The following is a 26,279-nucleotide window of genomic DNA, read 5'->3' on the forward strand; positions in this document are numbered from 1 at the left end:
AATAAAAACTAAAACAAAGAGAAATTATACTTATGCAACAAATTGTATAACAAAATATAGCGAAAGAAAAATTGAATGTAACTTGGGTAAAGGGAGATAGACATCATAAATGATGTCATATAAATTGTATGTGTATCACTTCTCCTAAATAAATATACTGCAATGTCCTTGTGAAGCAAAAATGAATGAGTTAATAAAAGATAAAATGTTGAACACCGAACATCCAGTAAAAAGAAAACAAAGTATGTGTGGAAGTAGAGAACGTGCTCAATAATTCACTATCTCCAGCAAAAGTACACTGAACTTGTGAAAAAAAATTTCAAACTAGATACCAAATTAAGCATTCTCTATGTCCAAACTTCCTACCAAATTTCAATGTAAACTCGTATACCTGTTACAAATATACACTTCAGATTGAAGTTTTAATTTTAGCCAAATGCTTCTTCCCATTTTTGTGTGAGGCCAAAGCAATCTCGCAAGGGCAATAGACATTACAGACTTCACACAGAAATTTGGAATTACTCGTCCCAGCAGGTTCATATAGTTTCTTTTGCAGTTTCTGCACCTTATGGTCCATGGCTTCTTTTCCTACCTTCTCTCCACTCTTGGTCTTGGAATTTATCTGATAGATAACGTTCTTTTGCTTCAAATCATCTTTGGACTGATCACTTTTCACCTTATGTGGCACAGGTTGATTTTGTGCTTTCAGAGATTCACAAGTTGCCTTGTGTTTCCTCCCATGAAGGTGGTCAATCAAGGTTTTCTCGCTAGATGTCGTTACATGACATAAAGCGCATGTCCACTCTTTCTGCACTTCCTTATGTGTAGAACTCTCGGGAAGCTCTCCACTAGCTGTGTCTTTCCCCACTAATATTTTAGTTTCCACCATGGCTGGTGAAGCATTCTGACTTGGCACAAGGTTAGGCACAACAGAAATATCCTGCAACATTCAAGATTAGCATAGATTAGAATTTATAAGTACTTATTGTAACCAGAAGAAGATCCAATGTGATTAGAAGAATACGTATTACTGAAAACAAATTACTCCATATATCACTACAGTTGCTCATGCATTTAAGGGAGGGATAATTCAAACTTGACCTCTTTTGAGTTCTGAGAAGAGGTGCAAAAATTATTAAGCTAAACTAAATTATTATCCTTTCATTATCTAAAGATAACCAACCAACTTCAAAAGTGTTGAATGATTTGTAAGTTGCTCACATTTGTCACCACTCGTTTCCTATAGTTTACCTTTTCTTTCCAAAAAAAGAAAATGAATAAAAGAAAGCACACTGCACTCAAACATCCAGAGTTAAGAACGAAACAATCATAATCACATTATAATCAATGAAAACGTAGAAGGAAAAACAAAAGAAAATATAACTGATCCATGCATTTTAAAGAAATACCCTCAACTCTCAAGTCCGGGGACACTATGTTTTTACTATGTGAGGACTGAGGAGCGAGTGTTACACACAGAAAGAGATGGATAACTGTTATTTAAATATAAGATTATGACAATATTGTTAAAGGAAAATGCCTAATTTCATCACCGCCAGCAAATATGATTATCAAGATGACCATATCCACATAATTCAAGTGTACTTCATAAGCCAAAATCCTTAACAATGACCTCTTAGCATGGCCTCAAGTCTAAAATTATAACTTGTCCTTGAGAGATTCCTATTTTGAGTGAATATAATAAGAAATCTTACTTGCTTGCCTGCAAGAATTTCTTTTTTCTCAATCACCTCCAAATCTTTGATGGTTTTTTGCTGTGTTTGGAGTTTTGTCTCATTTGTCTGCACAAGATGCTCTTTCAATAATCACTTTCACAAGAAGACTATGATGGGTGTCATATAAGAACTTGTAACAACAATTATATTAATGTCATAACTGCAATAGTAAGATAAAAACTTCACCTGTTGCGTTTCATTATTATCAGTTGCTATAATTGCATTTGTTGCTTCTGCATCAGGTTTATAAGTTGTGTTCTTCAATAGGTTGGTGTTCTTCGTTAGGAGAAAAGGAGAATTAGCTTCAATTTTCAATTTCCAAAGCCAGGCATTTCTTATGGCTACACAAACTTAGAGCAATGTAGATGTTTACCTTGCTAGCAATGAGTTTCTCTAAGGCTTCAGTTCCATTCTCGTTTAGATATCTCTCTACATGCAGTAAAAAGTCATCTTTCTTGACAAAAAACTTCCTCCAGTTATTTAACCTACATATGATTGCTTGTGGATTTAAGGAGATGCAAGTGCGGATAAGGTTATTATAGGCATAAGAAGCTCGTCCAAAGTCTGGCGTGACAAGGCAGAAGATGATCATAAGCTTAATGTAAGGCCAAAACTGGAACCTGATGTTGGACATGGGAATGAAAAAATTAACCAAATTTATGAATTGATTACAAAAAGAATATGAAAATAAAAACCATTTGCTACAACTAACTTTATTTAATATAATAATCACATTGATACAATTCCAACTATAAGGAGCCATTAGATGATAAAAACAGTATAAATATGGTTATGGCTCAATGCAATGAAGAGAAATTTGCGTTGACTAAATTGCACTCTAGGATCAACCAACTCAGATCTCAAATTGCTTACTATTTGCAGAACCGATGTTCTTGGAGTAACAGAGAGAGTAAACTAAAATATAAATGGTTTTTGAAGCAACATTTCATTTCTTAAGGAGCAAAAGCCTGGAAGAGGCAAAACCCATTATGGTAATCTCTACGCCTTGAATGAACTAATCTTCTGCCGTCAATTTAGGAATACCCTTAGAATACACCAATGAAGAAAAAGAAAACAGAGTCCTAGAAGGAATTCCATACCCTATATCTATAATTCTATATTAAAAAAATAGAAAATTTCTATGACACATTGGAAGTGCATTGATTGGTCCTTCCACATTGATCATAGAGTTCAATCAGGTCCTCAATCCCAGTCAAAGAAAAAATTTCAATTCCACTATTGGGAAAGAAGAAAAATAAATTATCTTACCATATTACAAGGTGAAATATTGACTTACCATTGAAGAATCCTCGAAAATGCATACTCAAAGAGGTATATTAACGAGAGAAGTATCCAATACGAGATCAAATCCCTAGTTTCTTTATTGGAATCAGTCTCAATTGCTTGTACGGAAGCACATCTGTTAAATTAAAAACACAGAAAACCATGATCACAAACAACAAAAGCAGCGTCCCAAAACAAAAGCAACAACCTTTTTAGCACCCCAAACACCCAATGAAGCAAAAACATCAATTGAATAAATAGCTCTTAGAAACTTACAGAGGATACCCCAAAGCAAGAAGAGGCCTGTAAAAAAAAAGAAAAAAAGAACAGTTGATTAGCAAGCAATAGCATTGAAATGGAGTCCAGGGGGATCAAGAATAACCACTTTACTTTATAGTATGATACCATTCACAACATTGAACAAGTAATACGAAGAAAAAAAAAAGTGAAAGATAAGTTTTTCATGTGTGATCATCAAAGTAATGAAGCAATAAAGAAAAAGCATGCATTGCATAAATACCATGCGAGGTGATCAAGGCATTTGAGGGACAGTTTAAGGAACCAGAGAGAAGACATCGCTTGTGAGAGTCAATTGTTGGTGTTGTGTTTTCTTCTTAGGACAGAGGAAGAGGAAGAAAGAGAGAATATGAGAAAGGTTGGAGCAGAGAAAGAACATGAATCGGTAAAATAAAGATAGAGACGGAAGGAAGTCTTCGTGAGGAAGTCAAGCGCTGGCAAAGTGGAAAACCAAGGGACAAGTCACAACTTAGTACAGTCTCGCAATACTTTAATCATATTTTGGTAACAAAGATTTATTTTTTATTATTTTAATCCTTTGGTTCATTTGAAAAAAAAATAACTTACACTAATTCGAAGTTCCATAGGTAAGTAAAGGCAAAAATTTTGAGGAGTCTTACCAATAATTAACATGGACACCTTCTAACTTTATTTTTTTTATTATTGAAATAATTTAAAAATATACTCTCTTTTTTCTTGCACACTTTCCTTTATTAATTCAAATTCATTAAAAATTATAATTAAATTTATTGAATAAAAAACGAGATTTACGTTATTTTAGAATTTGTGATAAATTAATAAATTTAAAAAGTGAATTAGAAAATATTGTTAACAATTTTCAATAAATAATTTGTTCTCTTTTTTTCCTTTATTTTTTGTTTTTCTTTCCAAAATTAAAGTCGATATTTTTTTTATAAAAAAATAGTGTTTTTTCAAATTATCATTTTATTGTTTTATTTACATGAAAAATATTAAAAAAAAGGATTTGATTTCCTCGTATTTCATTCCACGCCTTTTAATTCAAGTTTATTTGTTTTTTCAAAATGGTAATGGATTAGAAATTATTTTGAATATATTTTTAAAAATAGCTATTACAAAATAAATAATTTTATTATATGTTATATTTTATAACTTAACAATAATATACAATATTTTTACATTTGTTGTATATTTTTATTAATTTTTTATATTTATATTATCTTTTAAACTTAATTTATGATTTAAATTGATTTTCTTTATATAACGTATATAAAATTAACATATTAAGTATAATTTTTATTGGTATAAATAAAAATATCGGTAATTACGACTACAAAATTTGATTTATGAAAGGAAAAAGAAACTAGATAAAGTTCTTTTAAGTGTAATTAGTGTTGCTTTTCTATAAGAAGTAGAATTTCATCTTGATAACAGATAATTTGTATGATAAAGATGTGAGATGTCCATTAAAAGATAGATAAATTATTAAGATGAAATTTTAATTCTAATTGGAGTAATACCAAAAATATTCAAGGAATTGTATTTTTTTTTGTGTATTTTTTTTCTCGGGAATAAGGAATTGTATATCTAAGTTTTGTCTAAAACTAATAGCATGGTTAACAAATTAGTTTTTAGATTTAACTACAATACATAGTACAAAACTTATATTGAGAAAAAATAAAATAAATAAATACTTAATTTCAATTTTGAATTTGTAAGAATGTGACAGTGTAATTTTTAAAAGATAAAAAATTAAAATTTTATCTTTTGAATTTGAATTTGTAAATAAATTTATTCTACCGTTCATCTGGAAAAAGTACGACTAAAATGTGATATGCAATCTTGGATTTTTACTAACTAATTCATAACCGTTGGATTTATTAATTAACGACTAGATTTGTTTCCTTTCTTTTTTTTTTTTTTACTTTTCCATCTCTACCCCTATCTCTTCTCCGAATTCTTATCCTCTCCTTCCTCCTTATCTCCTTCTTGAACCTGTTGCGCTTCAAAAGGTTCTCAAACCTCAGTCGATCAACAGCAACGAACTTCACATCTTGCTTTGATTTCGTCTTTTGGGTTTTAGATTCTACCCCACACTTTGTTTCTAATCTTCTTCTTTTTGCTGCTTTCAGCTACAACATAATAATCACCTAAGCCTTCTCTGTTCATTGCTCAATTGCTTCCCTCACAGACACATTCTCATTTTAATCTCAACAAAATCTATAATGCGTAGGTTTTTTTTTCTCTGTCACAAGTCACAACAGATCACAATGACTCTGCATGTTTATTGATAAGGGTAACATTCAGATTTTAAGCTAAGACATGACTTATTCTTATAAGATGAAAATTGTCACATACTTATATATTTTAATTTAGAAAGTGCTTTGAAGTGAAAAGAAATGACTTCTTCTCATTTATATTTTACACTCTCAATTTAGTTCTTGTTTACGTCATTTTTATCCTGGTTCCACATGCTCACATGAATGAGAATGAGCAATTTGGAGCAGCGTGAGCTACTTTGAGGACAAGGTTGAAGAGAGACATAACATGGGTGCCAAAGGAGAAAGGAAAGACTGCTACATGTTTATTTTCCATTGAGTTTGACATATAATTGTTGAGGTAAAACTGAGTGGAGAAAGATCAATAAAATCAGTAGAAGGCAAATGTAGACAGAGATTTCTTGTGTTGGTATCCTACGCTAGACAAAGATTAATCTTTTCATGTACCCAGATTCATGTAAGAGACTAATTTTTCTTCATATATCTTATTTCATATACACAAATTTGAAAATCAAATCTTTAATAGCATATTTGAAAATATAGTTATCTCTAGACCATACTATTTATGATGATAAATAAGGAAAGATATATTGAAGGATCTTATTTGTATAGGTGATCACGAGATTAACACTGGGGCAATGAGGAAATAAATAGAATGAATGAAATTAAGATAAATAATTGGTTATATTGGGTATCCACGTTGCCTTTAGGACAAAAAAGGGTTAGTTTAGAAAAATAACGATCGTTTACAAATTTCAAGCGTATATCTCTTCTCATCATATAAGCAAGGAAATTAGTCGTGGTGGATCCACTCTCTCCACTTAATTTTCAGACTGTTTCCAAAGTGGTACCAAAAAGAGTAAATTCATTTTGTTCATTAAAGGCGTGTCGAGTTCCTAGCGTTGTATTCTAGTTAGTTGTAGACACTTCCAAAGCCATCAATTTAATCAAATGCGCAACACCTAACTGCTGCTAAATTCAACACATACCTTTTATGTCTACGTAAGAAATGGGTCCAATGTTCTAGTCTTCTAGATGGGTATGTATTTTTGCATTCGTTAAATAATAATAATAATAATAATGAGTTTTTTAAAAAAAAAATTAGCAAATGATATTTTTACTAAGTAAAAAAAATATTTGCTTTATGTTTTAATTCATAATTTTGTAAAATTATACTTTAATATTTAAAAATTAGTTGTAGTATGAAATAAGTTAATTCAAACATACTTGTAACCTTACCAAGTTTAATGAAATTACTCATTTTTTATTCATATAAATTAAAAACACTATTAAAGGATTTATATAATCTTATTTATACATTTTATTCAACCAATTAAGTTAAATTATCTTTATAACAAAATTACTTGTTTAAATATTTAATACTCCATTTGGACTAAAATACAAGAAAAAAAGCATGTCATGAACTAAAATATATACAAAATTTAAGCAACTTCCTCCTATTTAATGGCAACACCTCCAAAATTCCTTCATTTAAGTAAAGTTTTATTTCCATCAACCTTTTTTTTTTCCTATACAATTAAATTTAAATGGAATTTAGGAACTAATTTTTTTTTATCAAGACTATTAAAATTAAATGATATTAGTTTATTTTTTTTAATAAGCATGAATCCTTTTTCTTTTTTTTTTATATTTCAAATGGATTACTTATTTGTTAAAAAATTATTTCTCGATCAATGAATAGTGTCATTATATTTAATCACTACTAATTAAACTAATTAATTCTATGAGTATTTTTTGAATAAAATTTAAATTTATGATAATATTACTTTAAATAAATTAATTTAACTATTTGTATTATACTTGATCAATTTTATATTTGTTTATCTATATATATACAAATGGCCGACTTATTTTAGGTTCTTGTTAGGGAACTAATCGAATCATTCCATTGATATTCATGTGAAAAAACACACACACACACAAAACATAAAAGTTAACTACAATAACAACTTACCCGATAATTTATTCAAGTTATACATCATTTTGATATTTTTGAAATAAAATAACCCATGTAAAAAAATATTTTTAAGATCTAGAAATTACTTCCACCAGAGTGTCGAAATCCTGTGCAGCTTGCCCTTCAGGCCTACCTGCATCTTCCACAGTCTTCTTCACCTTAAGAGCATTGTCTCTAATCTTCTTCCCCTCTTGATTCACCAAAATCAAATCCAAGCTTTTCACCAATCCATTTTTTGTGAACACCTTACCTTCCATTATGACACCAATCTCCCAAACATCTTCTATCACTCTTGCAGCCACAACTTGATCCCCAAAGAATGGCTTGCAGATCATAGGAACACCACTGGAAACACTCTCAATAACAGAGTTAGCTCCACAGTGAGTCACAAAAACTCCTACAGAATCATGTGCCAAAACTTGTGTCTGTGGAGCCCAAGACACTATTTTCCCATGCTTTTTGGTTCTCTCAACAAATCCATTTGGCAAAAGACCAATTAGACCTTCCTTCAGTGACCAAAGAAATGGAAATCCACTTTCTTCGAGTGCCTCTGCCACTGCCACAAGCTCGTGTGGAGGAGGTGCCACCACAGTCCCAAAGCAAACATAAGCCACTGATTTAGAATTCTTCGTATCCAACCATGACAAGCATCCACTTGAATCTGTGTCAGATGGTGGCAATAACGTGGAAGGAAGTGGAACAACATAAAGCAAAGATTGCAACTTGGATCTCATGTCTTGTACAAACAAAGGTGGCTCCAACTCCTCAAAGAAATTCATAACTACTACCTTAGCTTGAGGTAGCACCTTACCTAGTGAATTTAGTTCCCTTGCAAAAACTGTTTCTTTTTCTCCCACATCGAGCAGATCCTGTGGCATGTCTTCAACACGCAGCTTCGACAACCCGGGAAGGAAATCCAAGGTTGTGTTCCCAGCATGGTTTGCACAGTGCTGACGTATCAATTCAGTGTAGAAATATAGAGAGAGTGAGCATGAATTGGGAAGCCAAAGTGCAATCCAAGGAACATTGAGGGTCTGAGCCACAAAGAGAGAAGAGGTTACAAAAGCATCTGCAACGATGCATGTGACTCTCTTCTTTGTCTCTGCTTCCGCAAGTTCTATACCTTTGTGCAAGTTCTCAGGACCAGTTTGGAGAAAAAGATTCAACTTTTCAGTTGGGTTTTTGCCTAGGACGTGACCCTCTGGGATTCCATCGCTTATGCTATAGGCCTTGATGTTATTTGGGATGTGGGGTTTTGGGAAAAGGATTGCATTGGATTTGTCTGTGCCAATGAATGAGAATGAACAATTTGGAAGGGAATGAGCTAGTTTGAGGACAAGGTTTAAGAGAGGCATAAGGTGGCTGCCAAAGGGGAAAGCAAAGACTGCTACGTGTTTGTTTTGATGATCCATTTGAGGTTTGGTACACTTTGCAAGGTGAAGGTTAAGATAGAGAAAGATGAAGGCAAATTAATGTTGAAATTGTGGTGTTGGAATTCAACCAAAGGGGGGGATTTTATTTGTTTCTGAAACTGAATCACAGCAACAATTACGAACCTTTGCCCTCAGGTACTAACTGACGGTAACGATAAACTAACACTTTTAACCAAAGACTATCTCAATTTTAAATATTTTAAAAGTTATAAAAACCTAATTAAATTTTTATTACAATAATATTATTAAAATAAAACTAAGAAATTACCTAACGGGTAAATCAACTTACATTAGATTATCCTAATTTTTAAGTTAAAGTCCTAGATATAAAAAGAATTTATCAACTTACAGTGATCTCTTAAAACTCAAATATAATTGTTACATGATCTATAAAATAAAGTAAAACTCAAAAAATAATAGTAAAAATATGTAAAGTATTACACATTTTTTATCATAAAAATAGATTTTAAAGATGATATAATTATTTTATATTAAATTTTACTTAATTTAACTTTTTTATAATTTTGACTCAATTTTAATTCTTTAATATACTAGTAATATTTAATTATTAGTATTTGTTTGACTACAGCTCTACAAACGCGAATGAAGAATCATAAATTCGTGGCTTTAAGTAACGCTACGATTAGAACAAAACCATAATGGAACAGTGAATCAGTGAATGCCAACCCTCGCTGAATCGCAGTACTCACCACCGCATGTAGTAGACTTGTACGTCTAACGTGAAACCAACCACCATTCTCACATAAATCACGTTGGATACTTACCTCTCGACGATTTTGTTTGTTAATTAATATTTATTAATTATTTAAATTAAATACTTTAAACTATAAATATAGTTTCCGTAGAGATTATAAATTTAATCATAATATTTGACTAGTTGATAGAATTGTGTAATAACAACTTTTATTTTAAATGACATTATCTAGTTTTTTAATTTTCATGACAAAAGAAACACAAATAAAAAGTATTAGGCTGATAATATAGTTGAGTCCAATTATCAAGTACTCCAAGTTACTTTGGGACTTAAATATAAATAAAAATAATTAATTTTACGTTGATTTAGAAAATTAGTTAATATTATTTAATTTTATTAATCACATTTAAAAATAGTTTTTTTTATTGAAATTTGATATCAAAAATAAAAATGATTTATTGAAATTAGAATCACAATAAATTGAAGCTATTTATGGGATGATATCATTAAATAGAACTAAATAGTTAAAATTTACTTATATTTAAATAAAAAACTTTTTATTGTTTATATTAATGTTGGAAAGTAATATATACTAGTACGGTATAAAAAGACTTTTTTATTGCTTAATTTTTTATTAACACGGTAGAACTTTTTATTGCTTAATTTTTCATTAACATGTTGGTTGTGGCATATCAATTAAAGTGTCAAGGGAAAAGGATGAGGGTTTGGAAACTAGAAGTTCCACCATGTTGGGATCCCTTCTTAATTGGAGAGGTTCTATAAAATTTTAGAGCTTTCTAGAAGAGTGTAGAATTTTCTAGAATGTCCTGGAGAACTCTAGAGTATTGTAGAACTCTCTAGAAACTTGTGGAAGAATGTGAAAACTTCTAGAATATTCTGGAGATGTGTGAAACCTTCTGAAACCTTATGAAAGAATATGAAAGGGAGTAGAAGAGTGTAGAGACTCCTAGAATGTGTGGAGCATTCTAGGATACAAGTAATCTCCATCATTCATTGTGGAGGTGGAGTGGTATAAATAAGGGTAAGAGCCTTTATTCCTATCCATCCAAGACAAGAGTGAATCCACTTCTTAAAGTGAGAAAGTTAGAAAGTTATAGAGATTATTTGAGAAAGAAGATAAATAGTTTGGAAAGTCTCTATCTATCCTCAAGCTTGAGTGAGCCACCATAAAATGAATCAATTTTGTAAATATATCCTTGTAACTCTACTATCATTTCGTATAGTGGAAGAATCTCCATATTGAAAAATTATAATCGTATGCTCCCATTACTATTTTTAATTACTAAATGTCTATCTTAAACTTTAATAAGGGAGAAAGTTTAAGTTTTCCCAACACACCAAAAGAAAAAAACTTTCTTTGGCGAATGTGTAGAGGCAAAACCTTCAATGACGTGGGATTGCAAATGTTGGTCTTTGCTTTGTGTGGGTTTTTGCCTAAGGGATGACAAGGGTAATTTTGTGTTCGTTGCAAGTAAATGAAGGAGAGGCGTTGGCTCTCATTGATATGGACATTCAAGATGTATTGTCAGCAGCTGTTTTCTTGTGTTAATAGAAATCATTATAGTTTGATTCTTTATCTACTAAACTTTAAAGTTTGTGCTGTTAGGAGATAAACAAATTTTGTAACTCATAACCTAGCTAGAACTGCAATTGGTCCCCGATTTTTTACTTCTGCACCTCATTGTATTGCTGATCAGATTGCTAAAGAAATAATGAGTCTTCTTCTATAATATATATATATATAAAAGAAGACCGAAGACCTTTATTATATTGAGCTACTGAGTTATATCAAGGAGTTTCATCATATATGTGCAAGCAAACCTTAGAGGTCAAAGACAGGACAATCATTCTTACATTGTCAATTTTCCCCATATATCTCTTAAAAAAGAGAACGTTTCTCCTTAACTATATATATAATTTAATCCAAAAGAGCTACTTGAATGAAATAAGACAAACATTTGTATCTAACAAAAAAAGCATACATTCGATACCTCATTCGTTTTTTAGAGTGAGATAAATAAAAGTATTTTAATAAACACTCTCTAAACCTGAATTAAAGATTTTCCTACTTGCACTAGGACATGATTTCCTCTTCTAAATTATCTTCAACAAAGAAAAAAATACACAATTTTAGTATTAATTTTACTTTAATTCATAAGGAAACACTTAAAAAAATGAAAAGGAAGCATATTACACTCCATGTAAGTATCTTATGAATTTCATTTCATATATAGAAAATCAGAGAGTGAACGAATCATAAATTCATAGCTTTACCGAATAACAACCAGTATATCATTGGATTTTATGCATTTATGGTTTCATAAGACAAGTAACTTCACAATTGAATGGGAACATTTAATGGCGAATGTAGAGGAAAGTAGGGCAACGAGGCAACCACCATTTGAAGAGAATGAGTGGGATACTTACCGTAATCAACAACCATTCTCATATGAAACACGTTCGATACTTACCTCTGGACGATACTTCCGATTTCCAACTCCAGATCAGAGAGGTAATTAATAAAAAAGATTAAGCAAAGAAGGAATCACGCCGTTGCCCGCTACTTTCAATAAATCTGCCATAATTGTACATTAATTCTAGATTTTAGATTACCTTAATGACCCAGAAGTTTAACTCAGTTAATTAAACAGTGATACCAGTTATTGTAAATCTTTTATATATTCGATCTTTATAAATAAAATAAATTTACCTTAATGGATATAATTATTTTTTTTGTATAACAAATTAAATTGCCAACATAAAAATTGTATGATTGCCTAATACATCATATATTTAATTTTGTTAGTGTACAAAATATGCATTACATTATTAATATAAATCTTAAATATTTATATTAACAGTTTAATTTTCCTTTGACGATATTATATTAATAAAGACAATTCTAACATTTAAGTATCTATAGAAAAAGAACAAACTAAATTTTAAAGAATAATATTATTATTCTTATTTCGCATTCATAATAATATTTAAAATAAGTAATATAATTACTAATTAATGAGGATTGGTCTAGCAAAAGATGTTAGTGTCTCATGTGACAGACCAAAGTTCAAAATTTTGCTAGGAAAGCTATCCACATTTAGTACTTTAGTACTTGATTAGTTAATGTGAAAAATAAGGATTATATATATATATATATATATATATATATATATATATATATATATATATATATATATATACCGAATAAGGATTGTATGTTTAGACTATATATCAAATCGTATTTGAATGATCATTATTTTTTAAAAATGAACATTACCCTTTTTTCAGTAGTCAAGTGACAATATTATAATATTGATCATCTTAAAGATATGATTGTATAGTCTAAATTGATATTTTTTATTTCTTACAAAAAAAAGAAACAGAAAAGACATTGGACTGAGAATAGTAGTTGGGTCCAATTATCAAATACGTATATTTGCTAAGTATACCTCTCCCTTCCCTTTATATTTTTTATTACCAATTATACCCTTTTATTTATTGAAATACAGTTCTGAAAATTAATTTTCAGAACAAGATATGACAATTCTGAAAAGTAATTTTTGGAATCATGTTTTAACAAATACATAGTTCTAGAATCTACTTTGTAAAACAACATATATCAATTCTAGAAATTAATTTTTGGAATTATGTGTATCTTGTTAAAATATAGTTGTGAAAATTACTTTCCAACACAACATATATAAATTCTGGAAAGTAATTTCTACAACTGATATATATTGTTTTCAAAAGTGATTTTTGGTAGTCATAAACAAACTCAAATATAAGATATCAAACGTATCTCTCATAAATGCTTAAAATCAGTTACTTACTCTCATCCCTAATTCCTTGTAGACAAGGAGGGATAATCACTTCCAATATTTTAGCCAAACAATCAGCGATCTTGTATCTGTTTAAGGCCCAACTCGATCACCATAAGCAACTGAGCGTGGACCATGAACTCACTAAATACTCTATCTTACTTGGGACAATTGCTTCCTGCACCTTCAGACTTGTTTCCTTGGTCACCTTCAGACCAGGAAGCAATTTCCTTGGTCATTATTCCTAGACAAATATATTTACATTTCAAAATATTTGTATATCGGATGACCTTAAACATTGTTCCACTCTAAACCCATAAAATACTAAACTGGTTTTGCCAATTGATAAAATTATCAGGTAATTTGTTTCACATAACTACCTAATGTTTAACCCTTTTTTTTTATGAATCACAGAAAGCATAAAACAAAAGAGAAACTATTGCACTAACACTCTATTTGAAACAACTAAGTTTAGAAGAAAGGATAACAAAAAGAACATAAAACGAGACTTTTTTTACTTTCTTTCCACGGTTTGAAACACTAGATAAAGTGAAGGAGGACTAAAATATATTAATAGTCCCTTAACTTGTTTTCTTTAAATTAGTTTTATGATTTTTAAAAATTCTAAAAATATAATGTTAGGCTAACAAATAACTTATTTGTCGGCCAACATTATATTTTTGAGATTAATGCCTATGGTGTAAAAACATATATACAGTGCATAATTGTTGAGATGAGTTGTTTATCATAATTTTGTAAGTCTTAGAATTTTATATAAATTTAAACATTCTACATGAAAATTCATTCAAATATAAAGGTTATTGAAGTGAGTGATTAATTTAATTCTACAGGTCTTATAATACTTAAAAAACATTCTATTTATGATATTAATTTATTAAGCAAAGTCAAGTCATCTCCTCCCGTGGAGAAAAAAATTAAACAATATTGTTTACAAATTAAACACTCATATAAACACTGTCAATGAAGATATTTTAAAATAATTTTATATTGTCATCTAACTATTTTTTTATTATCAACCTTTAATATCTATATTAATAGGATAATTTTATTAGATAAAAGATATCTATAAGATAAACTTTAAACCTAATATGTGATTTTTTTAGTCGAGATATATAATAAATTATTATTGTATATTTATGAGCAAATTAAACTAATCACATTTGAGGTTTTATATACAAACATGATCTATTTTTTAACCATCACAATAACCTTGTAGGCAGTGTTAGCGTGTAATATATAAGAGAATCTAAGTGTAAAAACAAAATCACCCGTCTCACTCTTCATGTCTCACTTAGTGTCCACCAATTAAAACTTGCCGCATCAATTAAAAACTACACATGATTTCACTTGAATTAGTTCTATACAGTGACTTTGGGGGCACCAGCTGCAGTTATCTATCTATCAGTGAAGATAAGGCATTGTTTGTATCCCAAAAGCCTTCTGATTCAGGCATGTGAATGAAGTTCTGCCATTGACATTAATTTGATAATGTAATTCGATATATATAAGATAATTTATTTGACAACGGACAAAACTAAATAGTTAATTTGATGAAAACTTTGCAGAGTTTTGCACAACATTCTTTATCACATCATTATGCCAGGAAAAGACACCAAAGATCATCTATCATCAAAAGGACAAATTTTGTATAAACGGGTTGATGATATCAGGAACCTTGAACTTAATTTCATTTTTTTTTTTATTTGAAACATTTGTTTGTGTTTCAATGTTTGATGAGAAAAAAACAGAGTAGTCAGTAGGTTTGGGGTTGGAGAAGTTGGAGTCATGGAGGGAGTAGAGGGAGTAGAGGGGAAGAGAGCGACAACAGTACTAGCAGAAGAAATTAGGACAAATGGGATGAGAATGAAAAAGAACAAGTCTTGTGAAAGTCAAGTGTAGATTTTAATTGACAGTAAATGAGAAAGGAAAAGTGAAATTGGTAATTTCGCTAAGTGTTAACATATAAGAAGATGTTAGTGTTTCAAACATAAATGATTTTAGTGTAAGAAATATGAATAGAAAAAACAACAATGTTATATATAATTTGAAAAAAAAAACTCAAGAGAGGAGAATCGAGTATAATTTATTATATATTTATATATAAAAATCAGAATTTTTATACAATTTTAAAAAAGAGTGTATTTTTTTTGGAAGGAGGGGGCCTGCCTCCCTTGAATCTCCCTTGTCCATGGTATCAAATTCAACCCGGGAGGGATTCGGGAATCTGAAAACAATTGCATTAGGACATCTTCACGTTTATTGCCACTTTTAATTATTTTTTTTTATGTTTATGTTTATGTTTACTATTTGTTTTTTTTTTAAATATTTTCATATGGTGGAAATAGAATGTAAATTCTTTTGTTAAATAAATTTTTTTTATTTATATAAACATAACAGAAACTTATGCTATTATATTAAATCTTTGGACTACAAAACTTTTGCTTTTATTATTACTTCTATTCGGTTAAATTTTGTTTCAATAATGATTGTTAATGAATTATTATACTAATAATCTATTTAAGATGAGATCTCACTCTCCCCAATCCTTAGTTTTGCATATACTTGTCTAGATTCTCTTAATGTTTTGTTAAACATGATTTTTGTAGGTACCTTCGAGTGTAGGTTGTATGTTTCCTAAATGATAAAAAAATAGTAATAGTCTATCTTGTCTTATTTAATAAATATACTAATCGTTATTTTTGTAAAATTAATTAATTCACGTTAAAAAATGTCTTAATTATCCACAAGAAAAATAGGTAAGCTTGACAAATAAATACGTACTCACATACACCATTTTGATTTTGATGCGAGATTACTTTGAGGGAAAATATGAATACAAGTATAGATATTATATGAGATATTTAAGTGAGAATGATATGAGTATCAAAGTATGCACATACTTGTACCCGTCATATTACATTTTTTTTTAACAATATATATATAATTTTATTATTAACATTTTTGAAAATATAAATCAATTAGATTAATAATTAAATAACAAACTTAAAAATATACATTTAACTAAAATATAATTGAATTCTTAATTTTTTTTAACTTTAATTTATTTCTTATACATTATATTTATATATTGTTTGAATTAAAATATACTTTAAAACTTAATATATAACTTATTTAAAAATATGTAAGTAAAATAAAAGTATAAAAAAAGAACATAATAGATTATCTCCAATTATATCCAAACCTAATAAATTTGGACAGGTACAAAGATGAGTATTAAAAATTTTAAATTCATCTATTTTATATTAATACTTGTAATCGTCAAATCAGTTGTCATCCCTACAAATATAGAATCCAAATATCATAAAAAAGTATTTTCATATTTCTTTTGTATCTGTATAAAATGAAATATACAATAAATATAAATTATTGTTTTTTTTTAATAAATATGAGATTCTCTCCTTTTATAGAATGATTATAAACTAGCATCATGAATACGAATAAAAAAATAAAAAAATAAAACTATAATCATGAATTATACGTAGCAGAGATCCTTTTTTTGGTACGGACAGAGATCCATATTTTCTAAAGCATCATATTAACATTTAATGACGAGTGAGGTTTTATGAGAAAGAAACGAAAAAAGACAAGTACATTTGCTTTAACGCTTTACAAACTTCCTCTAATTCTGCGTTATTGATTTATAGTAGAAATATATCTTTAAAAACCAAAACGTTACCTTAAGTTCTGCCTTTCGTATACTAATGAGATTGTTAATTAATAAATGTATATCACAGCGAGCATCCCCAAGATCATAATAAATTATAGATTTAAATATATTTTTCATACTTAAAAAATAGATTATTTTTATATTAATAATATCTCAAATTTATTTTTCTTGGTCAATTATTTATGGAGTCATGTCGTTATTTAGTTACCCACCCTGTCAGTGAAGTAGCTTGACTCACTCTTTCTATTTCCAAATCACGTTTTCCACGCCACTCTCTTCCTCTCCAGCCGCTGTCTAAATCCACGATCCAATGCAACGCGCTTCTGGGATACACCCTCAACAGGGACCTCAAAGTCTCCGCATCTCGTACCCCGCCCTCACCTCCACCGGTTCATGCATCGCCGCAGCTGACAAGTTTTTTATTTTATTTTATTAGTTAATGAAAATGATGATTTGATTTAAAAAAAACATAAATAATAAATGATATCATGATTTTAATTTGAATACGTGTTAAATAATTACGCTTAATTTCAATCTTACACTGAGGTATGACAAATATTAAATTGAAATATAAAATATTTTTTTTCCTAATTGGTCAAAAATAAATTTAAGGTAATAATTTATTTTTGAAGTATGAAAACCTATATAAGTATGCAAGTGTATATTATAATAAAAAGGCAAAAACCGAAAGATTTGTAACTACTTAAAGTTGAAACAGATCGTCATCCAGTTAAGTTAACAACAAATTCCACATTAGCACCATGGAATATTGTTACTAATTCATATCACTTTCATGAACCCATTCATTAGGAATTTTACCCCGTAGGCCAACATTCCGGGTACATTCATTTTTCTATATATTAATGAAACGAAAAAATCTTTCTCCCTAATTTTAGCATTAGCAACTCAGTTTTGCTAAGGAAAAATGAATATAATTGCAAAAGCCACTTTTTGGTCAAAACCAAGGGTCACTTTGTTGTGACAAAATTAGAGGAAGGACAACCTCGTCATGACACAAAAAACGTTGCCACTGTGGTAACCTCCCACCTCCCTTTATTATAAAACCCACCCAAGTTGTTGTTGGTTCCCACAAACTCACTTCACCTGTTTCGTGCAAAAACAAGTTGTCTCTCTACACTCCCTCATTTTCTCTCTCTAGCTTTTTAGAGAGAGAAAGATCATATCCCAGAAGAAGAAGAAGAAGAAGAGTCTGAAAACATGGAGAAGAAGAGATTTGGTGTGTTGATGTGCGCAGAGGATTCAGAGTACGTGAAGAAAGTGTACGGAGGATATTCTGGAGTTTTCGTGAGAATGCTGGCGGAGGAGGGAGAGACATGGGACGTGTACAAGGTGGCGTGTGGGGATTTTCCTGATGAAGATGACTTGGGTCTCTATGATGGCTTTGTGATCACTGGGAGTTGCAGTGATGCACATGGCAACGACACATGGGTGAATGATCTCCTCAACTTGCTCCGCAAACTCGATTCCATGAACAAGAAAATCCTCGGAATTTGCTTCGGCCACCAGGTACGTTCTTCCTGCATGTTTCAATTTAAGTTAAAAGATCTCAATAGTATTTCTATTCTCAAAACAATCATTTTTTTTATCATAATTTTTCTCTTCTTTTTTTTAGTATTTCTATCAAGATAATCTTATAATTTCTTTCTAATTTTGTATTGAAGTTCATAATTGTGTATTTGAAAAATACTTTTCATGGCCTGCATTATTTTTGTCCAATCGTGGACTTACATCAAACACCAGCATTTTTTAGTTACACGTTTAATTTTGTCATTTTTAGCCTCGATATAATTGGTTTTTTTATATAATAAAGAAAGTTTAATTAGTTAGAAAATTGGAAGCAATGGATGAACATTTTTTAATTTTTTAATTCTCGATTGTTGAGCTGTGCGTACATTGCGCTAAACCTACGGTACAAGTGGTCCACGAGAAATATATATATATATATATATATGGGGGCTAAACATATATACCGATTTGAACATATGGTTACTGTAAAGTGCTAGGTCTCACTCACCTTAGGCATTTGTGCTGGTATAAATACTTGAGCCTGATATTTAAAGATTCGATTAATAAAATTTCAACTTGTCCATGTTTTCCATACCATAAGTCATAAGAAATCACCCTTTGAAATTAGCTAATTTGCAAGTGGTTATATCATTCGCGTTGCGGCACTAGACTTGGACTTTTGACCCTTTTTTTTCAAGTTATAAATTTTATATTTATGTCAAACTTTTTCTTATACTCATTACATTTATATATTTATTATTCTTCCTGACTCTTTTTTTAAAGGGTGTACAGTACATATATGCCTTGAAATAATGTCAAAAGATCTTATCTGTACAACACTTTTGTCCTGCATTTCACATCCTTACTAGGCGATATCTCATCTATGTAAGATTTAATTTGTATACTAAAAACTGTCCCAATTGATAAAAGTTGATCTATACTTGACCAAAATAAGAAAGAGTTAATTTGAATAAAAAATAGTGACGATGCAGCGGTTGTCGCCTTGTCGGTTTCTATTTATCTCTATTCTTATTAATGGTTTACTATTGTTTATTTCTCTTGAAGAATGTTTTACCACCTTTCGCAACATCAAATTCTCTGAAAAAAGTGTCATACTCAACAGTGGACCACTATGATGCGATTGTCACATGCATCATTTTAAGATTACCATGTGATATGGCATACATCGCATAATTAATTAATTAGGTGCGTGCGTGTATATAATGAAAATAATTAAAGATGATGTTTATTTTGATCAGATACTTGGGCGTGCATTGGGAGGGAAGGTGACTCGTTCTCCTACTGGATGGGACCTTGGTGTCAGAACCATAACACTGTCACCATCTTTGCCATTTGCTTTGATTTCTCTTGATCTTCCATCAAGGCTTTCCATTATCGAATGCCACAGGGATGAGGTGTGTATCATATTATTAATTTCAATTAATTAAAAATGGTTATATATAACTGCCTCACATTTTTTTTTATATATCGTAACATGATTAATAATTAATTAACCGATGATGATTTTTCCATTGTATCATCAAAATAGATCCGAGAGCTACCTGCCAAGGCAGAGGTGATTGCTTGGTCGGATAAGACTGGAATTGAAATGTTTAGGTATGGAGATCACATTATGGGAATCCAAGGTCACCCTGAGTACTCCAAAGACATTCTTTTTCACCTTATTGATCGTCTCATTCAACGCAATTACATCATAGTATGTCCATCTTCCTCTCACTTCTATTAAAAATTAGATATTACTTACTTAACCAGTAGTTACATATAACTTTCAAAATAGTTAAATTTATAAATTTGCATATATAATAATTTATAATTGATTGAGAGTACTAAAGCATTATACATTTGTTATTTCATATACTATTTTTTCTAAAAGTTATACACAATAAAATTAAGTCCCACGTGACATATTATTGGCTAAGTGCTAAGAGTGGGTCATGTTTTGAATGTCAGGATGTTTTCGGTAAGCAAGCAAGGGACAGGGCTGCATTGTGGGAGCCAGATAGGGAAGCTTGGAAGAAACTCTGTGTCACTTTTTTGAAGGGTCGATTGTGACATAAAAATGGCATTGAAAAGAGGAGTTATAGTTCTGCTAAGAAGCGATAATATTAAAAAGTAGTCGTATGGATGAGGGTGATCGATCTATACATAAAAGTTATAGGTTGGTGGCACTAATGTGATCTGGCATATATATGCACGGCTTTGCACTGTTAATTATTAGATGGCTTTGTTAGGTTGCCAGCCATTAAGTGTTGATGGGGCATTCTATCTAAGCTCAACTAAATCAATGATCAAATAATTATATACAGCAATAAAATGTTTCACTTTTCTCCCCCGTTTAATTGAATTGGAATTCTCTTAGTAATATTTTACAAACACGTGGTGGCTGGTCAAAGCAGAAAAACCGTTGTATGTGAATATTATACGATCGACCTGAAATATTGTTATCCATAATTTCAATAAAATTATGCTAGATTTGTGAATTGATTATTTGAATAAAGAAGCACTTGGGGAAGCCAAACTAAACCCCATAAAACAAACTATGTAAACCTGTAAGAGAAGTCTTAATTGTCTATACCCAAGAAAACAAACTGTAAAATTTGACTTACCGATTCATTTTTGTAGAAAATTTCACGTGTTCAATATCTTCAATTGTGCATATTATTGTACAGTAGCTAATGGCTTAGTTTCTTTTCTCTGTAACAAAAAAAAAAGAATGGTTTAGTGTCTTATAATTATTACACTTTCGAATTTCAAGTTTTGCAAACACTGATAATGATTTGTATATATTATTCCTTTGATTTTTATAGTTGTTTTTTTGTTGAATTATGGTTTAGAGCGAGTAAAGCTCCTTTCTGTAACCTTATGGCAAAATGCTAAATTGCAAGTAATTCTCTTTCTCGTCTTGGTGTGGAATGGGGTGCTTTTGTTTTTGGCCGAAAGCTTTTGATGAGTAACCTTTTTTTGAACGATTTATTTGATAATTAACTTTAATATAGTATAGCTTTTAGGGGCACTCAAAAAAAAAAAAAAAACAGCTTTCAGGTTTTATTGATTTTTACCTTGCAAACAACTAGCTGCCTATTTAGAGAAGCTTTCTTTCGTCGCAATTACGCATTTTATTAAAGGGTAATTTAACTTTTTTTTTTTAAAATTGCATTAAACGTCAAAGTGTAGCAATAAGAATTTAGTATAAACAGGCTATAAAAAAGTCTAATTCCGTGTCCACTCATGTAATTCTATCTGTTTCATTTTATTCATAAAATTATCTCTGTACTTTCATTTAATAATTTAATTTTTGAGATAATTGGCTTATGATATGATATTATAATTTTTATGACCAAATAATCTAGAATTTTAATTCTTACTCTGGTTTTCTTAAAAAAATAGTAAAATAATGGAATCATAACAAATTATTCATACTTCAAGCTAAATTAAATTCTCGCATCATCAGCGGGATCTAGACAAATTATATATATATATATATTAGAGAGAGAGAGAGAAGGGGAAAAAGGATTTTTTTCTTCAATATGTTCATCTTTTGTTTTTGTCTCTTCACAGGAACAAGCATACTTTATTTCATTCTAAATAAGAGCATCAAATTTTTTGTATATCTATCACAAAATTTGGATATTACTCTAAATTAACTCTAAAAAAATATGAAAATCCTTTTATATATATATATATATTATATTATTTTTATTATATCACTCAACTTAGTAGCACAATAACAACAAATTGATATCATAAACTTTTGTTTCATATTATTATTTGAGTTTGAACTTAACTTAAAATTTTAGTCAAAAGTAAAACATTATCTTTTAAGTGTACACACTATTTTACTAATAAATACAAAACTTCTAACTCATCAATATGAGATCTATAATACATTCATTTTATTTGGTGAACAAAGTATGAAATTTATAACAATAAAATATATATGCGTCAAATAACAATAATCCAACCATAATTAGTGGCACAATAACAATAAATTATTACAATAAACTTTTATATCATATTAACATTTGAGTTTGAGTTGAACTTCAACTTAAAAATAACTTAAAGGTTAAACATTTTATGAATATATATTATTTTGACGATAAATACAAAATCTTTAATAAGAATTATAATATTGACTTAATTGTAAAGAAAAAAAAAAAGAGAAGGAGAAAACATTGATAGTTTAAATTTCTCATTTTAAAAATTAAGGACTAATATTTATTGATTAATTTTTTTTAACAATATAACTGAATTTTAGCAAATACACATTAACATCTCATTAACATCTGATATGTGGGCTATATATGGGCGGGGAAGTGTGCACATATCACTTGCAATATATATATGTCACATACATGTAATCAATCATATCAAATTATTAATTATAGAGTAGAGCTTGTGTTTACTTTATAAATATAACAAATAAATTTCTAGAAACTTCAATGGGTTAATTTTAAAATTAAGAAAAATCTAGATAAGTGAGAAATTGAATGCATTATTCGATGTACCTTATCTAGACAGCTTGCCCTTTTCAGAATGATAATTAGATGCTTTGTAAAATAGTATTTATCGCCCGACGTAACGTGTCTGTCATTAGCATACAGTCATCTCTTTTTTTTTAAAAAAAAAAGCATACAGTCATTTTATTATAATTCACAATCTTTTTTTTATTAGCTAATGGCCAATAATCTTAGCTCAAGTGGTTCTGAAATGTTGTTTAAGATTATTTTATTCTGACAATAAATCCTATCTAAATTGCTTTGCCTCAAGTAGAACTTATATTCTTTTAGAGGACGTAACTCAGTTAATAAATGTGTGCGTAAATTATTATAAATTTTTAGATATTTGTGTTTGATTTTTATAAATAAATAATATAAGAAAAAGACTCCGCGTAATCTTACATTTTGTTATAATTAAGTGCTTACATTATCCTTTCAAATTAAAAAATGTACATACATTAGTTATCATGAGATTGCTCTAACTTAATTTGTTTTTCTGAATAACTGTTTTACCTTAATCAATATATAGTTTTGAGTATAAATCTTAAATACATACGGATGTATTAAATATTTTGAAGTAAAATTTAATCACTTGTAATAATGTTGATAAAAATGACCTTTTGTAGAAGATATGTGATCTCAAACCATAAAACAAATTTCTTGTAATCAAAACCTTTTTTCTCGATTGTTAATTTTTTATTCTTTAGTTGTGAGAAATTTCATCATAGTTCAAGTTCATTACTTCAACTTATTCTAACACGTAAGGGAGTTATAAAGTTTAAACTTTAAACTATACACATAGGTGTTATTTATAATTTTTTATTACATTCTCTTATAATTTTTATAATAAATAAATATATTTTAATTCTTTAACCAATAAGAACTATTTTTAAGGTAATGGTCAGCGTTAGCAAGACCGTATTTTAGAAACCGTGAATTATGATTATAGTCAAATCATTTAATTCTTGTAATATTGGATGATCTTTTTCAGGAGATATTGATTGTACGCATATTATGAGTGTAGCATTAATATAATATTCCAGAAAAGCCTATAAACGAGACTAAAGTGGAAGAGATCAATCAATTGGGAAAAAAAAAATAAAGGTGGTTACGTTTTATAGTAGAACGGAGAAGAAGAAAGTATTGGATGACGATATAAAAATATATATTATTAAGAAACTTGAACACCAATGAAAACGTGAAAGTAAAGACGTTGAGTGTTTCTAATAAAATGCCCTATAAGAAGCACCAAGACGACACTAAACTCAACAATTCTAAAGCAAGAGTACTCCACACAAAAAGAAAAAAATAATTGAAGGCGAAACAAAACAACCACTTCCAAATCACTACGCATTAGAGTGAAAAGAGAGGTGAAGATGGCCTCTTTTTGGGGTCCTTTACCTTATTGAGTCCATATCATTATTCATTGGCATGTATATGGACACCAATTCAATTTGATGGGTGCTTTCCACTAAACAAGCACTCAATAGAATTGCACGTAATTTGTGAGGCATCTTACGAAATGAAAATCTAATCCTTCAGGCCTGGAAATAAGTTTTTGTGTTAGTTTCGGGCTTAAACAATGCAAATGTAAAGATAATAAGGGAAGGAACCTACACAAGCTACGCTACATAAACCAATCCAAACAAAACTTGGTAATTCTAATTTCTAAAGCATTCTACGTACAACTGTGAAACTCGAAACACACCCCTTCATTTTTTTTTATTAATTGTTAAAAAAAAACTACCAATAAATTAATCTTTTAAAAAATTCACTATTTTAATATTTCATATAATTATATTATTCTCAACAAAATCTTTAATTCTATAAAAAAAATCTTTAATTGGTTTTTCAAAATTGTGTATATAATTAAGAATTTTTTCACTACTTTAATATTTTTTTTATCAAATTTAATATTTCAAATAATTCATTAAAAATTAATTATTTGACCCTTATACCCATGCATACGAGCAAACTTTTTGGTCATTTAGTCCATGTGATGAGTTGCACTATAATATTAAATTTCAGTTGATGTGGCCATGTGGGTCAACCCGTGCACCTTGTTGGCATGCTGAGTTGGTTCATAGATTTAATTTCCCATTCGATTCCTATAGTATTTGCCCAAACTAGTGCCTATATGAGTAACTTTTATTCCTCTTAAAAAAAAAGAGTAACTTTTATGCTTTAGTCTCTATCATCAGTTGCTAATCTGTAACTCCTTTAACTTTAGGTTTTATAATACTGCCACAAAATTAAACGACTCTGTAAAACCATTAAAAACTTTCCAGCCGCTGTTAAACCGCCAAAAATTTAAAAATGAAGATGATTGCATCACGTAAATGAAAATGAAGTTGTGCCTGATGCACCATCGTCTTGAAATATCATATTATGTGTTGCTTAATTTAATGTATACGTTTTATTATCACACTTACAGGGAAGTGAACAAATGTGGAGCCAATTTTGGTCATGAATATAATTCCCTTTTTCATGTTTTAGATTTTAGTCCCCTCATCTGGCTTCTCTGATCTCAGACGATGCTAGAGGATGTTTTGTAGCGGTGTGATTACGTTTTTTCAGCTTTACATGCTAATATAAATAACAATAGTTTTTTAGCAACATGTATAAAGGATTGATATTATATGTTAAAATATGTGAAATTATATGCTTATCATATATGATATAATGCATAGTATGTCAAACTAATAAGTTAATTTTTGTGCTGTATGTTTGCAAAACATGTGACTTAAAATATGTGAATATATGATATGACTTTATATCTAAATCTTTAACCTCGACTTTGATGATTTAGGCACGCAACGTGTTTGACAAAATAAAAGTTAGAGATTTCTACACTCAGAATAATTAAGGGGTAGAGTATGAATACAGTGGCAGATTTGTTGAGGCTTTGAGATTTTATGGACAATTAAGGGGGTTGTTGATGGGTATAATGAGTTTAGCTTTGCTTAAATATGGTTTTCATGAAACA

The 26,279-nt window shown here is 29.6% G+C and overlaps 3 protein-coding genes across 3 annotated transcripts; 1 reads left to right on the forward strand and 2 right to left on the reverse strand.

The window, feature by feature from the left end:
* Positions 1–171: 171 nt before the first annotated feature.
* LOC114421363 (zinc finger protein 385B-like) lies at positions 172–3,759 on the reverse strand. The gene is made up of 7 exons (XM_028387249.1): positions 3,541–3,759; positions 3,297–3,323; positions 3,034–3,156; positions 2,110–2,356; positions 1,923–2,012; positions 1,716–1,802; positions 172–940 (listed from the first exon to the last, which is right to left on the reverse strand). Exons 1-7 carry the CDS (start codon positions 3,594–3,596, stop codon positions 410–412), a joined length of 1,161 nt encoding a protein of 386 aa, XP_028243050.1. The 5' UTR covers positions 3,597–3,759; the 3' UTR covers positions 172–409.
* A 3,709-nt stretch (positions 3,760–7,468) lies between these two features.
* LOC114424274 (anthocyanidin 3-O-glucosyltransferase 7-like) lies at positions 7,469–9,053 on the reverse strand. Its single transcript, XM_028391111.1, has one exon. It carries the CDS (start codon positions 8,963–8,965, stop codon positions 7,622–7,624), a length of 1,344 nt encoding a protein of 447 aa, XP_028246912.1. The 5' UTR covers positions 8,966–9,053; the 3' UTR covers positions 7,469–7,621.
* A 9,219-nt stretch (positions 9,054–18,272) lies between these two features.
* LOC114422977 (gamma-glutamyl peptidase 5-like) lies at positions 18,273–21,136 on the forward strand. The gene is made up of 4 exons (XM_028389557.1): positions 18,273–18,776; positions 20,036–20,191; positions 20,326–20,493; positions 20,748–21,136. Exons 1-4 carry the CDS (start codon positions 18,468–18,470, stop codon positions 20,847–20,849), a joined length of 735 nt encoding a protein of 244 aa, XP_028245358.1. The 5' UTR covers positions 18,273–18,467; the 3' UTR covers positions 20,850–21,136.
* The last annotated feature ends 5,143 nt before the right edge of the window (positions 21,137–26,279 follow it).

This window comes from Glycine soja, chromosome 8, assembly GCF_004193775.1.
Source record: "Glycine soja cultivar W05 chromosome 8, ASM419377v2, whole genome shotgun sequence".
Taxonomy (NCBI): domain Eukaryota; kingdom Viridiplantae; phylum Streptophyta; class Magnoliopsida; order Fabales; family Fabaceae; genus Glycine; species Glycine soja.

What these genes read in the sequence shown, in the direction of transcription:
- LOC114422977 (XM_028389557.1), top strand. Translation starts at nt 18,468, where the DNA reads ATGGAGAAGAAGAGATTTGGTGTGTTGATGTGCGCAGAGGATTCAGAG. An exon ending in TCGAATGCCACAGGGATGAG is followed by an intron (nt 20,192 to 20,325) that starts GTGTGTATCATA and finishes TCATCAAAATAG; the next exon opens with ATCCGAGAGCTACCTGCCAA. An exon ending in TTCAACGCAATTACATCATA is followed by an intron (nt 20,494 to 20,747) that starts GTATGTCCATCT and finishes TTTGAATGTCAG; the next exon opens with GATGTTTTCGGTAAGCAAGC.
- LOC114421363 (XM_028387249.1), bottom strand. Translation starts at nt 3,596, where the DNA reads ATGTCTTCTCTCTGGTTCCTTAAACTGTCCCTCAAATGCCTTGATCAC. An exon ending in CTTGCTTTGGGGTATCCTCT is followed by an intron (nt 3,157 to 3,296) that starts GTAAGTTTCTAA and finishes TTAATTTAACAG; the next exon opens with ATGTGCTTCCGTACAAGCAA. An exon ending in AAATTCTTGCAGGCAAGCAA is followed by an intron (nt 941 to 1,715) that starts GTAAGATTTCTT and finishes TGAATGTTGCAG; the next exon opens with GATATTTCTGTTGTGCCTAA.
- LOC114424274 (XM_028391111.1), bottom strand. Translation starts at nt 8,965, where the DNA reads ATGGATCATCAAAACAAACACGTAGCAGTCTTTGCTTTCCCCTTTGGC.